Consider the following 24,330-nt stretch of genomic DNA (forward strand, 5'->3'; position numbering starts at 1 on the left):
TTTTATTGACTATAAGGGAGGTAGTAAAAGCATCCATTGTGTCTAATGAGGAATGAAAGCAGATGCTGGAAATAAAGACCTTCCAGGGTCTAAGGTTGCCTTTCCCTAGGAAAATATTTTGAAACAATATCTGAAGACTCTCAGCTTGTAAAATCAGCAGGACTCCACTAAGAGTCAATAAAAAGTGCCATTCCTCCCCAGGTGAAGAGCTGTTATCTATTAGAACCTGGTGCTCCAAAAGCACAGCAGCTGTTCTTCAGAAGTGCTCTTGTGTGCCTATGGATAAATACACTCAGATGGGAGCAGCTGAGAGGATCACAGCAGTTGCCAACGTCAACAGCCAGGGGAACTTGCTTCACACTTCCAATTTGAGGGAAGAATTTTAACAGAAGCAGCTTGTCTCCTCTGTTCATCCCTGCTTTGGGAATCACCACCTCCCACACCCACAGGTTCATCTGCAAGGAGAGAACGATGACTTTATTCACTAGAAAGAATTATGAGTCATTCTTCCTAGAGGAACCAGATTCTTATACTTTTGTGACAATTTTTTTCAGGTTTGGTTGTTGGTGGTTTTTTTTACTTTATCTGTAAAATGTTTATTTTTACATAAGTTTATGCATACGTTTTTCTGGAATGGCACAGTTCCACCCAATAAGAGCAGTTTAGCAAATTATTAGTCTTAAAGGCTTTTATGAGTTTTTTAGCACAAAGTGTAATTTATTCCCATTTACGTACATTCTTGTCCATGTAAAAGTATTTATATTTTGTATTTCTCTATTTGTTCAGGATCCTCATGACCACTGTGACAGTCTCTGGCATTCCCAAGACCTCATAGAAAAGCTTTGATTTTACCCTCAACTTTAACAATAAAGCAAATTTCCTTTTTTAATTTAGTCCAGTTTGGCTCCATCTCCTGCCCAAAGTTACAAACTACATCTTGTAACAGTTACATAAGATTAAAAATACAAAAACCTCAAAGATGTTAATCTTACAAAGTACTTGAAGAGCGTTTGCTACAGATGAAAACTATCCTAAGAAACAACTAGCAATTCAGCCGATAAGCTTCACATATTGATAATTAAGAAACACTGGAGACATTCAGCAGTTACATTACATCAGTATTTCCCAGGTGACTTTCAAGCTTGCAGCAGGAAACACAGCCCCAGGTGGGCATCCAGAAAAAAAGTTGTGTTTTACTGGATGGACAAGTATAAGCAGAAAAATTAAAATAAAATGGTAACATTCTCATGTTTCTGGATCATACCACTACTGACTTTTTCACTAGGGCAATAGAAGACGCACTCCTAATATTGACGAAGGATACAACCATAAGCCCTGTGTTCCCATGTTTCTGAGAAGCATCTACAGAGCCACTATGCAGATCCTGGGAGAACTAAGACCAGGCTCCCTGGGCATAAAGAGTAGGTGCACCATCGGGCACCTAGGATTTCTACAACTTCTAGGATGTCCTACTATTCAGAGCAAGTGTATAGTTTCACTGAATTTTGCCTTAAACTTCCATGTGGAAAAGAAAAAAAAAGGACACCTATGAGAAACTCAAGGACAGGGTAACTCTCAATAAAGCTTATTTTAAGACTAGAAAGAATTTAAAGCAGACAGAAAAGGCAACTTGTGAACTATGATGTTGAATGGACCAGATATGAACAAACAGAACATAACACATACGCTTTAGGAACCTATCACTCTCTTCACTTTATTTTACACTGACTGTGTTGCATCTTCAGATTGATGCGGCAATCTGAAGCAAATCATTAGGGGGCAGATAAAGAAAACTTTTTGCTACTCTTGACCTTAACCATGGCCAAAACCAGTCTGGGAAAACCAAAATCCTCCTTCAGGTTGTACATACTGGCATTTTTTCAAGACAATTCTTCCTCCTTTGTACAAGGACTTTCCTTAAAACTTACAGCAATGGATGAGGTTCTGGTTTTCCTATTTTCATGCCATTCTCTCTCATGTAATTTATTTTTTCAATAGTGAGCTGGTATGGATTTTGCTAAATAACCTACTTTACTCCATCCCTGTTTAAGGCACTCTAATTCTAACTATAGCTTCTAACTTAGCAACCCAAGCTCACTGTAGGGCATCCACAGTGCCACACAAAGGCTCTGTGCTTTGGCACCTGGAAGAGGTGCTGTGTAAGTTATTTCAGCCTTTCCCATTCCAGTCCCGTGCACACCAGCATTACTGGCAACACGCTCACTCAGTGAACCAGACAAAGGAACTGATCCAATTAAGCTTTTTCACTCCTGCAGTATGTGGCTGCACAGCACAGAGGCATCACATCATTGAGAATGAGCATGTGGCAAGAGGTATATTCACAGGAAAACAAGAGCTCAACTTAGACAGTAGCCTCTCTAGAGGCTTTTAAAGGACACAATAAAGTTTAGTCGTCACAGGTTTAAACAAACAAAAAAAAAATAACCACCACCCCCAAACTTACCTTGAAAAAGGATTCTGAAAGTCTTGATAAATCCCCCCAAGTTTTGTGCAAGTGGTTCCAAACCTTGGTCTTTAGCAGACAAGAAACTGAAGTGACAGCTAAAGGCTTGTCCTATTCTTACCCTGCTTAGTATCAACCCAGTATTCAGTTGTGTTTCTACCAGCTTCCTAGATACACATTTTCCAACTGTGCTTGATAAGCAAACTTAATGTTAGACTCAACCCAGAGGAAAATTCCTAATGCAGCTGAAATTACCCAATTTATTAAGCTGCATTTAGGCTCAATTATGCTGAGCACTACACCAAAAAAAAAAACCCCAACCCCCCTACTCTACTAATCTACTCCCACTTTAATGAGATTATTTGATAAAATTCATTATCAGTCCTAGAGGGATTTAGTATGACACTTCTTAATAAGCACAGTAATTAGCTTCATGGCCTATGAACTGCTTATCTCTTCCAAAACTCAACCTAACAACCATCAACCTGATGCCCTAGCACTCGTAAACCTAATGAGTTAGCTGAGAGTGCAGCCTGCTATTTCCACAGGCAAGTTACATACCTGGCAGTCATAGTTCACAGACGTTTTAAGTGTGTTCTTACGTGCACTGGATCAAATGGCATGAAATCAGTCACCTTGGGTATGAATTTGTGGCTAGGTTCTTTAGGTCCTTCTCTGGACTTTGAACTCATTTCACCTGTGAGTAATTCAGGAACGCTTTGCTCTGTAGCCACCCTAAATGCATATTCACAGCTCTGTACGCAGAGGACAAATTTAAAATTCTTTGGTGTTCTTAAATATGTCTATTCACAGTCTAAACATTTTGGGGGCACTGGCATTACTTTGGCTTCACGAGTTTGCCTTATGTTTTGTACCCTACCCTCTCTTCACTGCGAGAAGTCTACTATGTAGCTAGTGGCTCCATAGTCACTACAGAAAATCTTTGTTATATCAGGTACAACATCCTCCTCCTCCTGACTTAAGACTTACTGCACATAGTAATTTCCTACATGATTATCATACCCTGGGGAAGTTACTCCACACCAGCTTTAGTATTATTCTCTTACCCTGCCTTGTACGGCAAGTATATGCGCTCCTTAGCTCAGGAGACTTGAAATCAGTTCATGCTCTCCTTTCCTGCACTTCCTGAAGTTCTCAGTGGAGGGCAAGGGTGCTTGCAGATGAAAACCTATCAGACAGCTTTATTCTTCTGCTTTGTTGAAAGTGCCCTACAGAGTAAATGTAGTATACAAAATCATTGTTTCTCACTGTACTATTTAAAGTCACATAAGGTACTGTTTAAGGTTATGTTTATATATGCACACACTATGGCAACACCAACCGATTTTGTTTTTACAACTGCTGTGCTATCTAAGGAACATATGGTTCATGGTAAAACCTTATGTTTTCCAGAACAAAACATCAAATTATTCAATACCACTTTGCCAAATGCCTGGACAGTAGGAAGAGATTCACATTTTGACTGGCGACTGTCACTTAGCTCAAGTTATGCCGGTCTCTTTGGCTGAAGGGATATGATGGAGGCAGTTACACTGGCCACGGTGCCCGGAAAACAGAGGGGGCTGTGATTTGTCTTGATACAGTTCTAGGGTCTTTTCAGACTTCTCAGTATCTTCTGATACTTACATTTTTCCCTGTTCAATAGCCAGAACACTGAATTTGGACAAGCACATATTTGGGGTGGTTTTCTGCTGGCATTGGCAATGTGCAAAAAATGGGAAAAAGAAGTAAGAATGGCTTGAAAGAATTGCTTTGTCTCACACTTCTTAAATATGTAGCTCAAATATGACCAAAGAGTATTTACTCCACCTCTAATCCTCTAAAGACAGACAATATAAACCAAAAACATAATGCATACAAGTTACAGCGATAAAACCAATCATTTTAATTGAAGCCATTAAAAAAACCATGTGAGGCAATATAAATGATAAAATTATACTTAAGAAGGAATAGCTAGCACTTTCTGAAAAGCTTTAAAACAGCAACAGACACTTTACAAAAGATCTGAGGGAAGAGAATAGAATTTCCAAACTACAGGTACTGTATAAAGGTAACATTAACAATTATCTTATAAAATACAGCAACAGAGACAAAATGGATACTGAAGCTCCTTTGAAACTAAGCCTTCTTGGGTCTTGGTTAAAATGTATGTTGAAAAACTATTTTAAACAAGGACTAAATACTTGTATATTAAATTTACAGGTCCCTGGCATAAACATAGCACTATACACATCTTCCAAACAAGCAGTTAAGTACAATTTCTTTTAACCATGCGTGGTGTCATCTTCTACAAAGTCTTTGGCCATTTCTGCTGTGATCACATCAATATGACTAACCTGGTGGAACAGAAAGAAGTATATAGTTATTACAGTATCTGCTGCAGAATAAGATAAACTTATTTCTGAAGGCTCCAGGACTCAGCAACAGGCCTATAAGAAATTTCTAATCTCCTTTAAAGAACATGACAAGGGACATCAGTACATATTTAAATTCTCTTTCAGGATGGATAGAAGTTTTACACAAGACCGCGATATAACTGGAAAATCATCACTGAAATGAGGCTGATTCACTTTGAACTCTTGTTAGGTCAAGTCTCAAATGCACAACCTGATAAGGTTCCCAGTAAATGCCATAACTAAAATGTATTATTTACCTTGTTTCTGAATTTTACACCATAGAATTTGTCAGCTGACTCAAGCAGTTCAGGCCTAAAAGTCGTTGTAATAAACTGAGCGTGTTCAGCTAGTTCCATAATCATATCTAAAAAAAGAATACAACAATTCTTTACTATGATCTTTTCAATAAAGCAGGAATGGTCTTAATATGAGACAGGCAAAGAGCTTGCTATTCCTTATTCAAAATGAGGTTTTGGTTAATAAGACAGAAAACCTCACAGATCAAGAAAGGATCCATACCAAGTTTTTAAGTATTATTAATTCCAGTATCAACTCTTACAAATCCAGCCAAAGTCAGTGGGGTGTTGAACTTCTATGACGAAAAACAGAGCAAGCACTTTTTTAGCAATACATTGAACTAAAAGTTAATTTTTAAAATCAAACTACACTTTGAAACAGGACTATTTCCACCACACTGAGCGTAGTAAGGAGACACTTTATATGCAGTAGTCAACACAAAACTTCTACCTAAATCAAGTTCGTGAAAGCTTCAGAAGGCACAAAGCTAAATTCTAACACACGTGCTGGGATATTCAAAGATACGCCTTTAAGATTAAAAGCTTTTATCTTAAACATCACAGATGAGAAGAAAGACTATCACCTTCAACCCTAATGAAGATGAAAAAAGGTAGACAGTCACCTGAGACAGCTTTTCTGTGCTGAGCATCCAAGGCTTGGTCGATTTCATCAAATAAGTAAAATGGAGCTGGATCACATTTCTGGATAGCAAATATCAGGGCTAGGGCCACTAAGGATTTCTGTCCACCTGAAAGTTGCTGCATTTCTCTCATTTCACCCTGCTTCCCTGTGAACGATACCTAAGAAAACAACACAACAGCACGATGATTTCAAAATATTAAACCATAACATCACTTGCTATTATAGTAAATAAACATGACCAATTAAACATTGCCTTTTAAAAATATAGTTTAATGGCACTCTAAACAGCTATTTGGAGTACTGAAACACAAATTTTTTCTTTACCCTTATGCCAACTCCAGTGAACTGGTCTACAGATGGAACGCTGCTCTGAGATCCAGATCCTCTTTCACTCTCAGTGCTGCCTTCACCTTCATCCTGGGACTGACTGCCCTCCACATCTCCTTTCTTCATCACTAATGTGGCCTTCCCACCAGGGACTAACTTCTGGAATACTTCACTGAAATTTTTTGACACCTGACAAAGAAACAGTCAACACATCAGCTCGTTTTTACATAATGAAATCAATTGCAGACAACAGCTATTTTTACATGATCACACTGCTTCAAAAGCTTCAAAGCAGGTATCCACATTAATTCTTAAGTACAAGTAGAACTGAGAAACATACGATACACAGAGATTGGTTTAAAAACATCTAAGCCAACTGTTCTTGTAGTACAAGAATTTTCAAATTTTTCAAGAAAATAGTAGAATTAGAACATAAAACAGCAGCAAAAGCAAGTATTATGTATTTCAGTAAACTTCAGATGAGATATCAGTTAAGCATATCATCTTTAAGAGAAAACTTCATATATTTTGTAGTTAAAATACTTTGTTAACATCAGGAATTACTTTCACTAAATCTGAAGAATGGCTTTGGTGCAGGGTTTATTACCAGACGTTCCCTAGAAAGGGTTGTACATAGTACAGAGATTCACCAGAAAGGAAGTATTTAAAAGGTTTAAAAGCAAAGCCAGAGTTGTAATACAACCAAGATGAGCACCTGTTTAAAATGCTAGCCTATTTCTTCTTCAGTATTTAAACTCCCCACAAACCTCAAGTTACAGGATACTGCCCTCTATTATTACACAATAGATGTACTTAGTATCCGCTTCCTCCTATAGAGCTGGTACACAAGGAGACAATTTTATTTCAGCACCAGTGTCTTTACAATTGTTACTATTTTGTTACCTGTTTGAAAGTCAGCTGAATAGCCTCATACTTCCTGAGCTCAAGGACATTCATCAGCTCCATGATGGATTTGTAGCCCCTGTCAAGTTCCTCTTGTCTTTTTATTAATTTTTCCTTCTGCTCCGAGAAATTCACAAACTGATCTAAAGCTTTTTTATTAACATGACTGTATTTCTTCAGTTCCGTATTACACTGCTCCAGTTTGCGGAATAACTGTAAAAGGAAAATATTAACGTATCAAAGCACCTTGCAATTCCAGACACATTTGACACTCAAGATGCACATGACGCTAATATTTCAGGTCATGAAACATGAAACCAAGCACACTTATTACCTGCTTTAAACTTAAAGTCTGATACTTTTCAAAAGCCTCCTGTGGAAGTGAACCCAACTCTCGGATTTTCTTCATGCATTCCTCTTTCTTCTTGAGGAGCATGCCTTGCCTGTTAGTCATTTTTTCAAGTTCTTTTGTATCGTGGTTAATAGCATCCATATGCTCCTTCTCCATGTTCTTCCAGCGTTCCATGCTCTTTTGAAGCTCTTTAATTCCTGCTTCTGTTTTGTCAATAGAATTATCCAGATCTGAGATATCGGGTGAGAGCACAAAAAGCAAAGTGGGTAAGTCTCACATGCCCGCATAAAATCAACAATCATCCAGTCGAGTATTTATGAAATAAAAAGATAATCTAAAAGAGATTTATTAAGGAGTAGAAAGTTAATCTTAAGACAAAGAGTTGACATTTCCTCTTTTCTTCCCCATGAAAAAACCTAACAAATATACTATGGTCATATTGTTAAAGTCTGGAAAGAGAAGAAAAGTTTGAGACATACAGATGCTATTTCCTATTTGACAGCAACTTAGTTTTAGATAGGTTAGATGAAATTCAAGAACAACTATACAAGCACGATCTTGTACGAAGGTTGCTTCAAAAGCACTATGCCCTGAAGCCACCAACGCACGCTTACTGGTATTACAGTGTGCAACTGTGGACACTTTCTTTTTATATAAAACATGCACAAAATCTTGTTTCACTTATCTTTTGGAGTAAGTTCCAAGAAAATCTGTTACACACTATGTAACTACTACAGCATATTTGAAATTAATGATTACTTCTCATATCGTGGCCTATTTCAAAACCAAAATATGGTATGTGTGAACTTTCAGAACTCTGGAGAATTTTCTTTCAAAAAAAATGATGCTACCAACCATCTGACCGTGCCAGTGTATCTTTCACTCGTTTGTTGATAGCCTCAAGTTCTGATGTTGTGGCAGTAAGAACTGTGCCACCTTCTGTTTCTCGAAGCTCATTCAGTTCCTATGGGACAAAGTAAATGCCACCAAGCTTCAGCATGGAGGGGAACAAAAGTATAAGCCAGACAAACAAGTTATCTTCTGCTACTCTACATACAACTGTAGCATGTATTTTAGTAAAGTTTTAGAGAATAGTTAGACTTTCAAACAAATCTGTCACTATGATGGTCCTATTTAGACATAGGCTGTGTATTTAGAGTAGGATTTCTGTCAAAAATTCACATGCCTAAAATACTGTGCTGACATTTAAGTAAAACACTTAACTCAGCTTGTATATAGCAAAACAAAACCTATCACAGATAATGCAAGGTAATGAATAAGTATTTATCAGATAATACGTTAAAACCCTGGAAATTAACCAAAAACCAGATTGCAGAAGTACATTTAAGGGAAAATCCTTACTTGTTCCACTTGGTCTAAGCGTTTTCTCAGGTTCTCATTAAGGTATGTTTCAACTCTTGTGATAATGCCTTCTAGTTTAATCCTTTCATTCAAAAGCTGCCTGTTTTCCTGAAAAAATAAAAAAGTATATTAATTGCCTTAACTGACTCTAAACAACTATTGTTTCCTTGTTACAAAAATTAAGACAAACAAAAAACCTCACTCTTCACACAATTCTGTTTATTAAAATATCACATAACTCCTTGGACTGTTGCTCTAATTTTAACAGGTAGAAAGAACCAAATGGTATTTTTGCAGCTGTCTAGTGTAAAAGTCATCCCCGCAGATCAGTAAGTTTCTTAAATTGTATTAGCATCTGAATCCAACTCTATACCCAGAAGAGCTTTAGAGCATGCTTCATAGTATTTTCTAAACCACACGGGTTGGTTTTGTTTCATCTACCACATACTTAAAGGCATTGATTTATTTTCCCACTCTGTGCATCATTCCTTTCAGATTATATCTACTTGTATTTATTGTTGTATGGTCCAAGAGCAGAAGCAAGGAAGTCGTGACGATTCCAACACAAATAGCCATAGTTCTCACGCATACAGTTAGTGAAATTCACCCAGCATTTGAGAAAAACATGCAAATACACTTTGCAGATGAGAAAACTCTAAACATACTACTAATTAAGTACTACTTTAATTACGCTATATTCATAAGTGACTTTTTATACAAAAAGGACAAAAATAAGTTTATTGGGAAGAAAGGTACCACGTTTAATGGCAAGACATTTTCATTTCCTTACTTGCTGTAGTTGTCGAATTTCATCATTGAGAGCATCCACACGTTTCTGGTCTTCAAGACTGAGCTGAGACAATAAATCAGTCCCCAGTTCTGCTTTTAATGATTCTCTCGTTGACTCCATTGCATGTAAACTTGCCTCCAAGCTCTGCAAACTGCGTTGCTATGGAACATTAAAATTATCATCATTCCTCAAAGCAATCTGTAGATTTATATGAATTTCACTTTTCTGTTTACGTAAACACATTTTTTGTAACTCTAGTCATCTCTTCATATTTCATATTATGATGTTAACCAGAATGGAATACAAGTTTAACAGTAATATTAATGAAACAATTAATATAAAACCTGTAACAGCTTTCAATATCCCCATACTATACCTTAGGCATAAATGTCTTTTCAGACTGCTGCCTTTTCTCCTTCAGCATTTTCATCTCTGACAAAATACTGTCTCGAGAGGCTTTGAACTTTCTCTGCTGTGTCTCAATTTGCTGCATTTGGTTCATTAGCTGGTCAATCTCATTATTAATCCATACCGTGGGCTAAGGAAAACTCCGTCCTTGTTTTACAAGGCATTTTATACCTAACTAGTACCTTCAAATTTTATTCTGTTTAGGATATTCAGTTGCCATCAAAATAAGAACACAACAAAATGCCTCACAAAACCAAAATATTCAATTGTACAGGAGAATCAAGAACCATCAACAAATGTAACTTCAGCACCCTTATCAACACCAGGAGCAAACAAGAAAAGCTTCGTTTAGCTGTTAATTTTACAATATGGCACTCAGAACAACACAGGGATACATCTGAACTGGTAAGGAAAACTCAGACCTTACAAAATGAGAAGAGAAGAAGAGGAAGCCTCATAATTTAGGGTTTAACCTCATCTCTAAGTTCTAAAGAGCAAGATCAAATTTTAATGGGGACAGATTCCTAAAGCTCCTTTTTCCTGAAGCCTACAGTGCCAGCCACTCTGAAGCAGACTATTGGACTAGGTTTTCTTCAATTAGTATTTTTCAGTCAAGTTTCCCTAGTATGGAAGTTTTACTAAAAAAATAACAGCAGTGGTATAGAAACTATTTCTTAACCAGCTGCATTAATCTAAAAATGATTTTTTAAAAAAAGAATGTATTTCAGCCACATAAACAACAGATATGTTTTAAAATCTGTTATTTTCACTGGTTGTATGCCAATTTTCACATGCAGAGTTTTTGGTTCTGTTTTTCCATTGATTTCTTTGTTACTAAAGTACTACTATGTTACCACTAAAGTACTACTACGTTACTACAGTAACATACAGAACCAGGTTGCACAAGCAGCAGACAAAACAAATGCCACAGCCAATATGTAACATTAACAAAAACTGGTCTCCTGTTTTTCATCAATTACTGTAACTGCAAAACAAAAGCTTTGTTATCACACGACCTTTCCACAAGAAGAACAAAAGGATATTCTCAATGTTTCGGCGTAAATTCTCATTAAGTTTTGCTTCAAGTTCACCAAGTTCTTCTTCTGCCTTTCTAACATCTTTTTGCAATTCAAGACGAGACTTCCTTGTGTCGTAATAACCTCCAGTCAAAGCACCACGATGGCTGACTTGATCACCTAAGAGCATAATAGAATGAGACTATAAACTGCACGCTACATGCTCTTCATAATGTTCAAAGCAGTTTCTACAACACAACTTAGAAGACTAACTAAAACATTTCAACTAATGTACAGAAGTGCTGCATCAGTATCAGGGAATCATTTATGTATGTTTACAGTACTTAGGGAAGTGTTTATTTCTGTACACAATTTGAAGTGCATTTCCTTTCCCAAGACGAACACAGACTGCTATAATCTCCTTTAAGTATCAGCTAATTTTTTTTTGTTGTTTATATAATTAACTTCTGAAACCATGCAGCTTGAAGGAAAAAAAAATACTTAAAGGGGAAAATGCAAGTGCCTAGCACTACCAGTTTAAAAGAAAATAAATCTCAGATCTTCTGTGAGGGAGAAAACAAAGAAAGACTGAGTAATTAGCGGCATCTGTGGCTTGTAGAATATGCTGTTACTGAAAAATTAATCATTTCCTCCTCAGACATCCTTCGGAGTTTTTTCAGATTGACTTTAAGAGACAAAAAGACAACAATAACCCTGCCGAGAATCTGCCCTCCAAGAACAGGCAATTAACAAAAGAGATTATTTCAGAGAACATAAAACGTAAACATGTCTGGTACGCAGAAGAATTCACCTTGCACTTATCAGTTATTGAGGCTGTACATTCACACCCTAATCACTGGTTTAAAGTTTGTTGAAAACACCGTAAGTACTCCAGAAAAACAAATGCCTGTTATATTGGATAAAACAAATTGGATGACTACAAACTTAATCTGCTTTACAATTCTCAGGATGGAGATACATAGCTATAACTTTTAGATCATGAAATTCAATGGCTTGTGAAGAAATTCTGTATTTTTAAGAATTGTACTTAACCAAGTGCAACCTTGTACATCTCAGTAAAGTATACTATTATTTTAAAAAAATATTATTTCAAGAACACTAACAGACCATGTTTAATGAGCCTCCCATTCCAGGGATCCCATTTTTACAATAAATAATTTATAAAATTACAACATTTACCTTCCAGAGTAATACAATCCATTGTGAAAGCTCTGGCCAGCTGGGTAGACACTTCCATGCTACGACAAATTAGAGTCTTTCCAAAAACATGTTTGAAAGCTTTGTCAAATCGTGGATTGTATCTCAGTTTACTGATCATAGGAATAGCATCCTGAAGCGACAGTGATTTTAATGAGAAGAACATATTGATACAAATACATCAAGTACATTGCAACTAATTCATATACAGAATTTAAGACAGTCCTGGAAAAAAGAAACTACATCAAGACTAAAAATAGAATACACTCTAGCCTTATGACAAGAATTTCTAACAGTTTAACACATTTCAAATTCACTGAATATTAACATTGACTTCACAGTTAAACTTCTAGAACAAAGACTTCTGGAGCTGTCCACATCATTATTTACATACAGGATGTCAAACCCTGAACTCAAAGAACAATATTGTGAATGGCACTTTGAAAATAAACAGCTGTCAGTTGGTAGAAGGATCCCAAGACAAACACATAAACACTCTATGAAAATCAAGTGCAAGATTTTGCAGTTTTAGCTTGTAACAGCTAGGCTTGAACCTTAAGTCAGCTAAGAGTCTGCCAGGAATCTCATCCGAGTATTAAATCACTACTAAATCAAGTTGGGTAAGTATCATAAATTGGTGGGTTTTTTCCTCAAAAAAATTATTCCTTTCTGTAGAGAGCAGGATACAAGCATTAACACAGTTTTACTAGTAAAGCCCTGCCATAATAAGCACACTAGAAGTCATTGTTTCCTATTTATTTTTTTCCTATGTTTAACTGAGGGAAAAAAGAAAAAAACAGATATTTTTTAAAGAACTTACTCTACCATGATTATTGTAAGTGGTTAACATTTGCACAATTTTAATTCACTACTGAAACTTCAAATAAGAGCAGATACTTTATTGAAATGTATTTCAGAATTACTTTCTAAATGGTTGCCATTGAAGGGTTATTTATGCATTTCTAAATATAAAAACACAGCTCATTTCCAATAACTTTGAGGAATTATCCATGGCTGTAATATGTCGTGGCTTTTCAGCTTTTGTCCATGGCAGCATTTCAGCTTAAAAGAAATACAATTCAGTAATTCAGGCAATTATTGACTGTCAGGTTACAACAAAATTCTGTTTCTTTTTAGTATCACCTACTTACTTGTAAGGTGAAGTTAAAATTTAAAGAGTAAATAAATACCTGGTAGGAAAGTATTTTCCCATAACAGAGTTCATGTTCAGAAGCCCACATTGAAAGTAGTATTTCATTGCAGACGTTCAACAGCAAAGCAAGTGGTGGGCAATACGCAATATACACAAACAATTCAAAATATAAGGCTTTGTAAATTATGAAGTGGAAGAAGGTTCAAAAGGAACTTCAACTCACATTAGTCTCAGGATAAGCAGTATCTCTAACATCCAGCTTGTTCAGAGGGAGGAAAGTAACTTCTCCAGGAAGGTTCATTTTGTTAAATTCCATTAGGATCTTTGTACTGACCTCATCAGAATCCACAATGTGATAAAACAACCTAATTAACAAGCCCAACAAATAGGTTAAACTTTACTGTGCTAAAAGCACTAACATATTTGTATGGAAACAGTAAGCATGCAGGTACCATTAAATAACATACCAACATAAAGCTGCATTGCATTTTCTCTTCAAGCCTGTGCCTTAGAATAAGCAAGTGGATACGCTCTATTCACTTTCATTAGAACGGGATCAGCCAAGAATTTTAAGTTCCACCCTCCAGTCACAAGAGCAGCTCAATATGCACACCGTGTCACTGTGTACACAGCCTTTTTTGGTTGGTTCAACTGCAAACCTCTGTTCTCCATAACATTTCATTATATAATATTCAACCCTCTTTGCATGGATTTACAAAGTTTGCATCTTATGCCTCTGTACACAATCAACAGAAACACAGACCACATCTATCTCCCTGTGTGTTACTGAGACTACCATCACAGAGATTGAAGTAAGTGATCTTTCTTTTGCAAGTTAAACTACAATTTGCTTGCTACCACTTTTTCCAAACTACAGGGCACAACAGGATTCAGAGAGAACTATGAAGCACTTTGAAGAGACACCCTTGTTCACACAGACGTTTCCGATGAGGGACTGCATTTCAAGTTGTGGTAGCATCAACATTTCTATGTGATAGTTTGCAAGATCACGTCAACTCTATCCCGTTTTCCTGCCCTTATGCTACTATCAACATTTCGTTAGAAGAATTTGTATGACTGTTCATTAATTGGAACAGAGGACTGATCACACAAAAAGACAATTTAGATTGATTTGAAGTGTCAGATGCTGCAGGAAGTGGTGGATCACCCAACAGGCACTTACTTCTAGAACACGTTACACAAAGACACTCAATGTCTTTTCAGTTAGCTTTTAAATAGCAGGTTTTGACAGTTTAGAGACCATTCTCACCCATGAGACTTTCTAGTGTAAGTGAAATAATTCTGATTGTTACCACTGAAACATCAGCGTTGCTTACTGGAGAATTCTCCACACCAGAAGACGCCGTCCACTTTATTCAACATAGTTGAGCCTCACAACAATCTTTCTGCTAACTGTCAGAACTGTGGGTCTGGGGCCTTTTTTGGGGGGTCTTTGTGTGGTTTTGTTCTAGGGTTTTTTTTAGGCAAGATCAAGAGCAGCTAGGAATAATTTTTGAACAGGCAGGATCCTTATTTCCTTCTTGAAGGAGCAGCAGTTTGATCACCCTATATAAGAAGGCACTTCGTCAAAAAAAGGACAAGAGCTCAAGTTCAAAAGAGTAAAACTTTCAGTAGCAACTGGCACTAAAAACTAAATTGTAACACTGCAGCTGCTTTAACTTGAGTAACACTAAAGAGCACATAATTACCTGTTCCCTGCAGTAACTTCAACACAGGTGTAGAAAGCTGGTTCACATTCAAAGTTATTCATAACAATGCCATGGTAGCCATTTAGAACATGCTGATTTATGCCTTTTCGACGGAAGTGTTCCAAAACTTTGTTTATGCTGTCTATACCGTTCAAAATGGCCTGTTAAAATAGAACTCGTTATTATACTGCAACTAAAAGTATAGTTGTCCATTTTACTTTTTACTTTGTGAAAATTGTAACCTTTTGCGCAAAGTTCCTGCTAACTAACGGAACTAACTAGCTCTAACGGAAGATGCCTAAATATATATTTCAATTTGTCACTTTTCATGTTGGTTTTTTTTTTAAAAAAAAAAAAAAAAGGAAAAAATAGCAGAAGTTTTAGAAGTATTCTATCTGGTCTCCTTACCTCTCCTCAATTACCTTGAGCTTAAAAAAACTAATTTCCAAGTAGTTCTAGAGCTATAAATATTTGAAAAATTCGGCTTACAAATATAATTTGTCCATCTTAATTATGACAGTAAGACCATAACCAAAAGAAATAACAGTCATGTCTTTCAGATATGACTGTGATTTGTCCTTTAAGAATAAGAAAAGCTTCCACAAGGAATTCTCAAATACAAGGTATCTTACCTTTCCTGTTGCTGCTCTGAGAAGCTGCTGTTTCTTTTCTAAATCCTCCCGCTTTGCAGCAAGAGCTTGTTGTTCTGCATTCTCTTCTCTCCATAGATAACTACAGAGCAAAAATAATTAAAATATTTTAAGTGTGAAAGAAGTCTGAAGATTTTTTTTTTTATTATTCTCAAAGACTGCTAATCTAATGGGAAGGCAAAGTGCAGGAGTTCATACATGGCTATATTTTAAAAAACATACCTACATGCCATGTTAACAACTACACAGTTGGGGTCCTTGATATTAAGTGAGATTCAGACATATTTCAATTAATTACTAACTTTCTTTCGCTCTGTAGTTCATCCTTTTTATTTTTCACTTCATAGTATTTTCTGTCCAGTTCTTCAACACGAGCCTTCACTTCATTAAGATCCTGGTCCAGTTTCTAACACAAAGAAAAGAACAGTATGAAACTACAGCTATGTTCAAAAGTCTTTTATTTGATACTAAATTACTACTTAAAATTCAGACAAAATTCCTACAACCATTTTAACCAGTTTACAACAAACTGCAAAACCACCAAGAATAAATACATCTTTGTAAGGGAGCAGTACCAAGGTGAAGTTACCAAGCAGACTGCAAGGCAGGCATTGAGTTGAACTGTGCATCTGGGTATTATAGTGAGATGGCTCACTGTATGCCACGGTAAGAAACTGAATCGAAACAGTAACTATCATACACATAACTATGCGTAATCATGCTCTGAAATAACGTTTGTGATAAGAACATACATACTAGTCTTGCATATGATGCCGTACTGCTATTAATCAAAAATCTCAGCCTGCTCTCCAGCAGTACTACTACTTTACCACAGCTGTTGTCAACAGCATTGCCGTTAAGCTTGCTCAATAAGCAAGCTGAAATAAGCTTGCTCATTTAACACTTGCCATTTTCGAAGCAGCTCAGGGCTAGCACTCAGATAATGCTTTCATAGTTATCTGTGTACAGGAGGACTAGCTGTGTTCTCAAAACATAGCCAAGTTTTTCCAACTTAACTTTGCAAGCTCTCCATCATGTTCACCCAAGACACCTCCCCTTTGAGCAGCAAGAAGCTATACAGTTCTTAGCCTAAGCATAAATTGACCTTCCTTAAGGAGAAAAAGAAAACTAAGATGTTTATAAAAGGAATCAAGGACTGCTTCAAATTTAAGCTCTTCAATTCTATAGTATTCCTACTGAGCAGTACCATACAATTACAAGCAGTCAGTGGTAAATGCCATTTCTTTCATTGGCCAACTCAGAATCATTACTTCCCTAACGTGGGTCCCATCCAAGCAGTATTTTAGCAGAACACCATTGCCTTTGTACAACTGCATTCCTAGATTTCATCAGATCGATCCTCAATTTTGGTAGGTGTATTACATAAAGACCAAGAACACTGCCTATCAGCACATGCAGGGTAGCAGTATTGGTACTGGATGCTCTCCCACCATAAGTGCAGGAGGGTTTTCACTCCTGTAGCTCCTAGCAGGAGTGATATTTTTAGATTGTATTGCTGTATTTGCAGTATAAGAGCTATTTCGGAATGGAAATTAAAGCCTAGAAGTTATGCAGATAATACTGAGACAGATTAATCTTCTAACACGGATAGGGACACAACTTCTAACCAGCTGCAATCGTGGTGCAAAGGTGCAGTGCTTGCAGCAGTTTAAAAGATCCTCTGTTTAGGGAAAATAAGAGAAGAGTGAGAACAACCAAAGTAGACCTCTATAAAAACCTCACAAACTGTTATCTAGATGAAATGGTCATATTCAACGTAGAAAAGAGCAAGGTAGATTTAAGACTCTTCCTGAAACCTCAGGTTTCTTTAGGGAAAGTGCCAGAAAGGAAGTCAACATATAGACCGAAGTTAGATGCAGTGCTAAAGGAAGTTTAGTTTATCTGCAGATGTTTTCAATAACATATTTTTAAAAGACTGCGCTTAACCAGAAAGTCTCATCTTCCTTATGTATAGGCAGTAAAGTCTAATCGTCTAGGATTAGATTGAGCCTTTAACCCTTCTCTCAAAACCACTGAGAAGTAATAAGGTGAAAACTTACACTGTACTGTTCCAAATTTTTCTCCTTGTTTGCCTCTGTATCCTCTAAATCCTTGTGTATAGCTGCAATCTGCCGCTTCTTGTCATTGATGGCTTGATCTAAAGATTTCAGTTCTTTCTTTATCCACTTATCCCTTTCTTCTTTGGAAGTAAACTGGCTTCCTCGACCTTGTTTTGCATAAAGATCTGTTCTTTCCTGTGTAGCCTGTGCAAGTCTATTTTGAGAAGCAAAAGACATGCTGTATTACAAAGAAATCTTGAATTTAGTACAAGCAAGCATTAGTAATTACCATAAGAATTTTCAAGCTAAGATTTAAGCACCAAATCAGTAATAAAAAGAAAAGGATCATGTTATAAACCATGAAATCACACAGAAGACTTCACAAAACAAAAAGTCAACAACAGCCCACAAAAGCAGTTAAGCTTAAAAATTAATTTCACCATTTAATTTCACCCCCAACAATAAAGGAGACTTTTTGCAGACCATCTGTAAGTACATAAAATTACACCATTCTCAAGCAACAAGTACAGTTCTGAGTGAATTGCACTTATGGATAATATTGTTAGTATTGTTGCTGGCTTTGACTCCCTGTTGTAGAATGCCACAGACCTAGCAATTCCCCTCTCTTCTTTTTCTTTTACACTGTTGAATTTCGGCTCTGTTTCTGCTAATTCTTTCTGCTTCTCCTCAATTTTCTCAAGAAGCTTTTGCCTCTCTTTTAATAGTCTTTTCTGAAAGTCAAAAAAAAGCAGTATTAGAAGTTAGGTAATATCAGGAATTGTGTTGTTAGATGAATACACACTTCTAAAGAATAACTGTAAGACTGCAAGATGCCATCGCTTATCTGATACTACACTGTTTCAATACTTAACAGAAGTGAATTCAGTTCCAATCAGGACAGCAAAGACAGATAAAACAAAGCAATTTCAAGCCGCTAAACTATGCAAGAAAGCAAGATCTGTATAGGCCAAACAACAAAGTTCGAATTACTGCTACAAACAAAACCCTCCTTGACAATACTTGCAGCAATTAAGATCAAGAAAAATATAGGTGCTTGATTTTGCAACATGCAGGATGATAAATAAAGGACCATAACACAGGAGTGTACGTTTACATCCCCTAGGAGGCACCACAAAAAAACTGAGATATATGTCCAGCAAACCTTAGAAAAAAAATGAATGGCCACAGCCTAAAACCACAACTTCAATGTAGAAGTATACTGCCTTGTGCCAATGACATTTTAAGACTTCACTGCTGTTACGTACCCTTTGTTCACTGTTGCCAGCTAATTCATCCTGCAGGTCTTTCGCCTTCAGCTCTAATTTAGTCCTCTGTTTAATTTGCTCCTGCCTTTCAGCACTAAGTTGTTCTTTCTCTTCTTTCATTGCCGAAATCTTTGTCTTCAGTTCTCGAACTTGCCGTTCTATTTCCTACGCAAATTTAAGTATGTAGTATTTTAAACACTGCATGCACTTTTCAGTATCTATCAAAACTCACAAGATCATTATTATGTAGATCAAGAGACACTAGAAGTGTGAAAAAAACCTTACCCTGTTTCCAAAGAGGATGAAAGTATAAAATAGAATTTAACACAGACTCAGAACACCTTCCCCCACCCACCCCCCCCCAGAAAAAAAAAACAACAAACAAAACCACCAACAAACCAAAACACAGTTCTGGAGAGCCCATATAAAAAGTCTTTTTACCTCCATTTTATCTCTAGCATCTTGCTGTGCATCTCTCAGCTGTCTGGATTTCTCTCCACTTGTCTCTCGTTTGGCAGAAAGCTGTAGGGAAATATCAACAATAGCTTAAGTAACAAGATTCTGTTTCAGTAGTAGAAAGAAAATAATTTGTTAAAGTAGTGAAGAACATGGACAGGATTCTACCAGGGAATGCAAGGAGACAGTAGCAAAACGAAAACCAACAGCTCACATTAGGTTTTGTATTAGCCAAGATATTTTACCTCATCAAGCTTAGCTCGGGTTTCATTAAGCTCCTGATTATAAATAGTGTATTCTAATGCTCTCCTCATTTTATCCCATTTCTGGTACTGAGCCAGCTCCTCTTTCTCCTCTTCTAGGGTATGCAGTCGCTCTTCAATGTATTTCAACAACTCATTGATCTTCTCTCGCTTGCCCTCTTATAGAGAAGATTACAAGATTGAAGTTCAGTTAAACACTGTAATATATTTCCACATCTTTAAAGCTACTCAATCTTCTCCAGTGATTAACTATTTGTCAACAGTTATAAAATGCAAAAAGGAGAACCCATGTCCAGAAGCAGTTCCCAAAAAAAAAATCCTAACAGCAAAACTGTTGATACGAGTTATGTAATGCAACAGAAGCATGTACTTTTATGGGGTCACATGCTTAAAATAATTATAGACTATACTACATAAACTTCAGTGTCTGCATAGCAGTAGGTCTCCTAATTTTTGGATCGTTGCCAGCTGACATCACTCATGTGTTTTGAACAGTACACACAGTAGCCTAGCTAAAAAGTTTTATTACTAAAAGCACACATGAAATCACTTATTAAACCTTTTCAGAGATTTAAAATTCAAGGATGAAATATGACACGTATTGTTTAACGTACCACAAATAAAATCTATCTAGCGGTTAGCTTTACTGAAAAAGCTAATGGTTAATGGAATTACTGTGGCATAAAACATTAATTTCTTAAAACTATTTTTACCTGTTTCTTTCATTAGTGAAATACTCTCTTCTTTACGTTCATCATACACTCTGGTACCAGCTACTTCTCTTAGTAACTTCAGTCTTTGAGAGTCAGGAGCTGTGGCCATCTGGTTGATCTGAAAATTCAAGATCTATTATTTCAATAGCCTGCTCTGGATGTACGGCTAACCACAACAGACCAAAGCCTGCACGTTTTTTTGCTGTGCCTGCTTGCCTGAGGTTTTGGAAGGTATATTTAGATACCTAGAATATACCATATTCCTTTCCTTTTAAGACAATTACTTTAGCATGGCAAGTATTCTGCTTGTAATGAATTTTGTTGGTTTTTAAATGCTACCAGTTTTTGCTGAAACTCAAGATTCCAGTATTACGTAAACTGAAGAAATTGTTACCCGCTCAAAATTATGTTTAGAGAACCTTGAGTTTGGGCATTTACGTCCTGGTGCTAAACCACATAGTTTAAACACCCCCAAAAAACACACCAAAATGTAGGTGTTATAACTCTTAGAACGATTCAGGTCATCAAACACTCATTAATCCAACATTAAATGAGTCATACAATTAAACCCAACATAAAACTCACTTTCCTCCAACAGAATTCCAGTGGTTGCATGCTTTTATAAGGTTACTGTTTCTAATTTGTATCATATTAAAACCAGTATGCATGTTTTGGCTGCAAGAGTCATGTGCACCAATACCCAAGAAAAAACACAAGTGACTTTCCAGCTGAAGCTGTTTCTTCCCAATACAAACACTCAGCTGCTGTACAGGAAGAACTACCCTGATAAACATTTGAGAGACTGTACTGCTGGGTCAGCATTTCTGCCATCAAGTGCTCCTCAAGTCTCCTGCATTCTGCTTTTAAGTATGCCTTTCAGCAATCTTTTTGGAGCTGACAGTTATCAGTGTCTACACTGTGTCCAACCCTGTGGGCCATTACAAGTGATCTGTCCTTTGTCTCCAAACCTGGGTGTCCTTTAAAAGCTCTGTTAAGGGTGCTTGGGTCTTGAAGACCAGTTAATACAGATTATGCTGTGAGCCCCCTTCCCTGCTGTTCACTTTTGGTGCTTCCACATTTCCACTCATCCTCCATTGGCAGTATTTTTAGCCTCCTAAAATTCTTTACAATTACTTTACTGTGTCATCTTAAGGCCCAGAAATCTATGAATTTACACGGAACTAAGTTTGCTTTGTATTTAAGTATACAGAAAAGCACACTGTTGCAAGAATTACCACAAAAAAACTTTCCTAAATATCAACATTACAGATATTAAAACTTTTTTTCTTATAATGGACATAAACGTTTTAACAATAATATTTGCAAGAACAGCATCTAGAAGAACTGTTTCAAACTAAATAGGATTTTGGCTTAGTTCTGCAATAACTGAACTAAGTTTGGCATTCAGGAAAATACGATACTCTTGATAGTGATTGTGAAAAAGAATCTTACCTTTCCTTGTTTGACAATATAGTAGGGATTACTGCGAGAAAATCCAGCACTTTCAAGAAGATTCATGACATCATTTTTCCTGAAATGTTATTGGGAATGTATTAAAAACAGTTAAGAGTAAAAGTGACAGCTGTAAAAATTCAGTAAAGTAACACAACTATACAACACATACTATAATCACTGTGTGCAATGCATGCTCTGTTTGAAGACGCTTCTTTATTTGATAATAACTACTTCTAAAATGCAGTGAAGGACTAAAAATGGAAAATATCTAAAATACTATAGCGTTGGAAAGAGATGAAGAAGTATTCTGAAGCAAAAAAGAGGAGGCAAATACAGTCAAAGAAATCGCAAGGAAGGATATGAAACAACCTAATGTCTGGTATAACTCTTCTATTTAAAAAAAAAGCCCTGAAAGAAATATTATATAAGCAGTTAAACATCACGTTAATGAATGGATTAAACTGTAAATTCAAAGCCTTTGAACAACGACTGATGTCCGTGCTGTCAAACTACCGGTATTCAGTAGTACACTTTTAAATTAGTATTGCTCACAGAACTCATGAGAATTTATTTATTTCAGGCTAGAGAGCCAAGTGTTCTGTGTGACTAGAGATTTTTACAGAAATACTACTAGTCTAAATCAGGTAAGGAAAAGAAGTACCTACGTCACCATTTTCTTGTCTAAGAAATACTGGTCCTTCTTGGCTCCAATGACTCTGCGAAGTGAGACTTCCTCTTTATCAATCTTAAGAAAACAAAACCCAGTAAATTTAACTGTTTGCAGTAGCTATGTATAACTAATCCAGAATGTTTATGGCACTTTTAACCAGAACTGATTCAAAAGCAGTTACCATACTGAAGACTTCTATAATACTGAGATACTAGAGTCTTAAATTATCATCTATTTCTGAAGTACTGTATTCAACTTACTGGTAACCTGTTGTCTGAATTGTCAAAAATAATTTCCACAAACGCTGAAATGACACGAGGACCTGTACCTTCCTAAGAAAGAAGACATTTTAGTTAGATAATTCCCAGCTTAGAAGGATTTTGAGCTCATTCATCTCCCATTTTCCCTGACAATCCCATTTCCCCTTTCCACCCAAGCATTTGAGAGTCAAGAACATCTATGTAAGATCCACTACATATATTTTTATTTCTGAAAATCTTGGATATGCATTCACTGGTGTGCATTGTCAGCATAATGTAAAAAAAATCCCTTTTGCCAAAGGGAAACAATAAATGTTTAAGGATGCTTCCAAAATAATTGGCTTAAAATATCCACAGCTCAGCAATTTACCATTTTTGTAGTAACATTCAAATGCATTAGTTTATTCTTTGGTATTGTTGTTATACACCTTCACTTACATGTAACAAAGCCAGTCTCTGCTCTGGGCGAAGATGACTAAACTCATCACTGAGGACAAACTGAATTGCTGTAATAAAATAGTAAAGAAACAGAAGATTTATTCTTTTCCTCAGGGAGATCTGCAGCAGTTTCTTCAACCCAAAATACACTGTTTTACTGTTGTATAGTACAAACATGCCACTGCTAATATCTTACAATGTTTCTTCTTTAAAAATCCTAATCTGCTGGATCTTTATTACTCAGCCTGCTGTATATTAGAATTTCTCTGAAGCCTCATTGTCACCACCTTACTAGTTCACTGCGTAAGCATTAACAATGCTGCACAAGTAGGGATTCATGAGCTTTCCTCTACAAGTACATAGCACACAGGTGAGGTTAAAAACAATTGCTAAAATACTTAACACTTGGCAATTTATAAAGACTACCAACACAAAGGCCACTAACACTTTTGACTAGCATCTTTGCTCCTCCACTGATGCTCCCACTCCACAAAATCTCCCTCATAACCATATGCTAAAAGATTGTATAAGCTGCACCATACAGCTGCTACGGAATCAGCTTAATATTTAGCCACTAGGAATGTCTAAAGTAACTGCAAATACCACAGTCAGATTTCAAGGTGGGTCACTTTTAGAATCAGTAAATATTGCTATTTTGCTATTTTAAAATCTGAGAAGGCCCTTAGTAAGAGAAGCCAAATACTGGGTAAAAACCTGAAGGTTAAGTATTAAACAAGTGCATTGAGATCTGCCTTTCATCATTGTCAAGTAATGACCAATCTGCAACGTCTTGTTTAGGAGGAATATTTGGTAAACCAACTTCTGGCAAAAACAAAGAAACCCGGTATCATCAGCATCCCTATGCTATTATATTAAGAAATCCACGCTTACCATAAAAAAAGTTGCTTTTTCCAGATCCATTTCTTCCCACTGAAAATTCAAACACAAAGTTTTACACACCTCAAGTTGACACGAGTTAACATTGCAATGTACATTAAGTTTTACATATAAATATTCATGAACAGAACCCAAATACAACACA

General features: G+C 36.4%; 1 protein-coding gene across 1 annotated transcript in view; it reads right to left on the reverse strand.

Annotated features, from left to right (window-relative positions):
* Positions 1 to 648: 648 nt before the first annotated feature.
* SMC3 (structural maintenance of chromosomes 3) overlaps positions 649 to 24,330 on the reverse strand; it is a 29,590-nt gene continuing 5,908 nt past the window's right edge. Inside the window, exons 3-29 of the mRNA XM_063338273.1 lie at positions 24,180 to 24,218; positions 23,289 to 23,356; positions 22,851 to 22,922; positions 22,586 to 22,665; positions 21,918 to 21,996; positions 20,466 to 20,583; positions 19,735 to 19,910; positions 19,475 to 19,555; positions 19,034 to 19,198; positions 18,378 to 18,499; positions 17,769 to 17,982; positions 16,011 to 16,114; positions 15,691 to 15,790; positions 15,059 to 15,219; positions 13,573 to 13,714; positions 12,179 to 12,329; positions 11,006 to 11,158; positions 9,931 to 10,082; positions 9,555 to 9,713; positions 8,765 to 8,872; positions 8,258 to 8,366; positions 7,385 to 7,632; positions 7,051 to 7,263; positions 6,145 to 6,336; positions 5,801 to 5,978; positions 5,139 to 5,245; positions 649 to 4,821 (exon numbers count right to left, since the gene is read on the reverse strand). Coding sequence (XP_063194343.1) covers positions 4,750 to 4,821; positions 5,139 to 5,245; positions 5,801 to 5,978; positions 6,145 to 6,336; positions 7,051 to 7,263; positions 7,385 to 7,632; positions 8,258 to 8,366; positions 8,765 to 8,872; positions 9,555 to 9,713; positions 9,931 to 10,082; positions 11,006 to 11,158; positions 12,179 to 12,329; positions 13,573 to 13,714; positions 15,059 to 15,219; positions 15,691 to 15,790; positions 16,011 to 16,114; positions 17,769 to 17,982; positions 18,378 to 18,499; positions 19,034 to 19,198; positions 19,475 to 19,555; positions 19,735 to 19,910; positions 20,466 to 20,583; positions 21,918 to 21,996; positions 22,586 to 22,665; positions 22,851 to 22,922; positions 23,289 to 23,356; positions 24,180 to 24,218 — 3,563 coding nt within the window. The 3' untranslated portion in view covers positions 649 to 4,749. The remainder of the gene's footprint in view (positions 4,822 to 5,138; positions 5,246 to 5,800; positions 5,979 to 6,144; positions 6,337 to 7,050; positions 7,264 to 7,384; positions 7,633 to 8,257; positions 8,367 to 8,764; positions 8,873 to 9,554; positions 9,714 to 9,930; positions 10,083 to 11,005; positions 11,159 to 12,178; positions 12,330 to 13,572; positions 13,715 to 15,058; positions 15,220 to 15,690; positions 15,791 to 16,010; positions 16,115 to 17,768; positions 17,983 to 18,377; positions 18,500 to 19,033; positions 19,199 to 19,474; positions 19,556 to 19,734; positions 19,911 to 20,465; positions 20,584 to 21,917; positions 21,997 to 22,585; positions 22,666 to 22,850; positions 22,923 to 23,288; positions 23,357 to 24,179; positions 24,219 to 24,330) is intronic.

This window comes from Chroicocephalus ridibundus, chromosome 6, assembly GCF_963924245.1.
Source record: "Chroicocephalus ridibundus chromosome 6, bChrRid1.1, whole genome shotgun sequence".
NCBI lineage: Eukaryota > Metazoa > Chordata > Aves > Charadriiformes > Laridae > Chroicocephalus > Chroicocephalus ridibundus.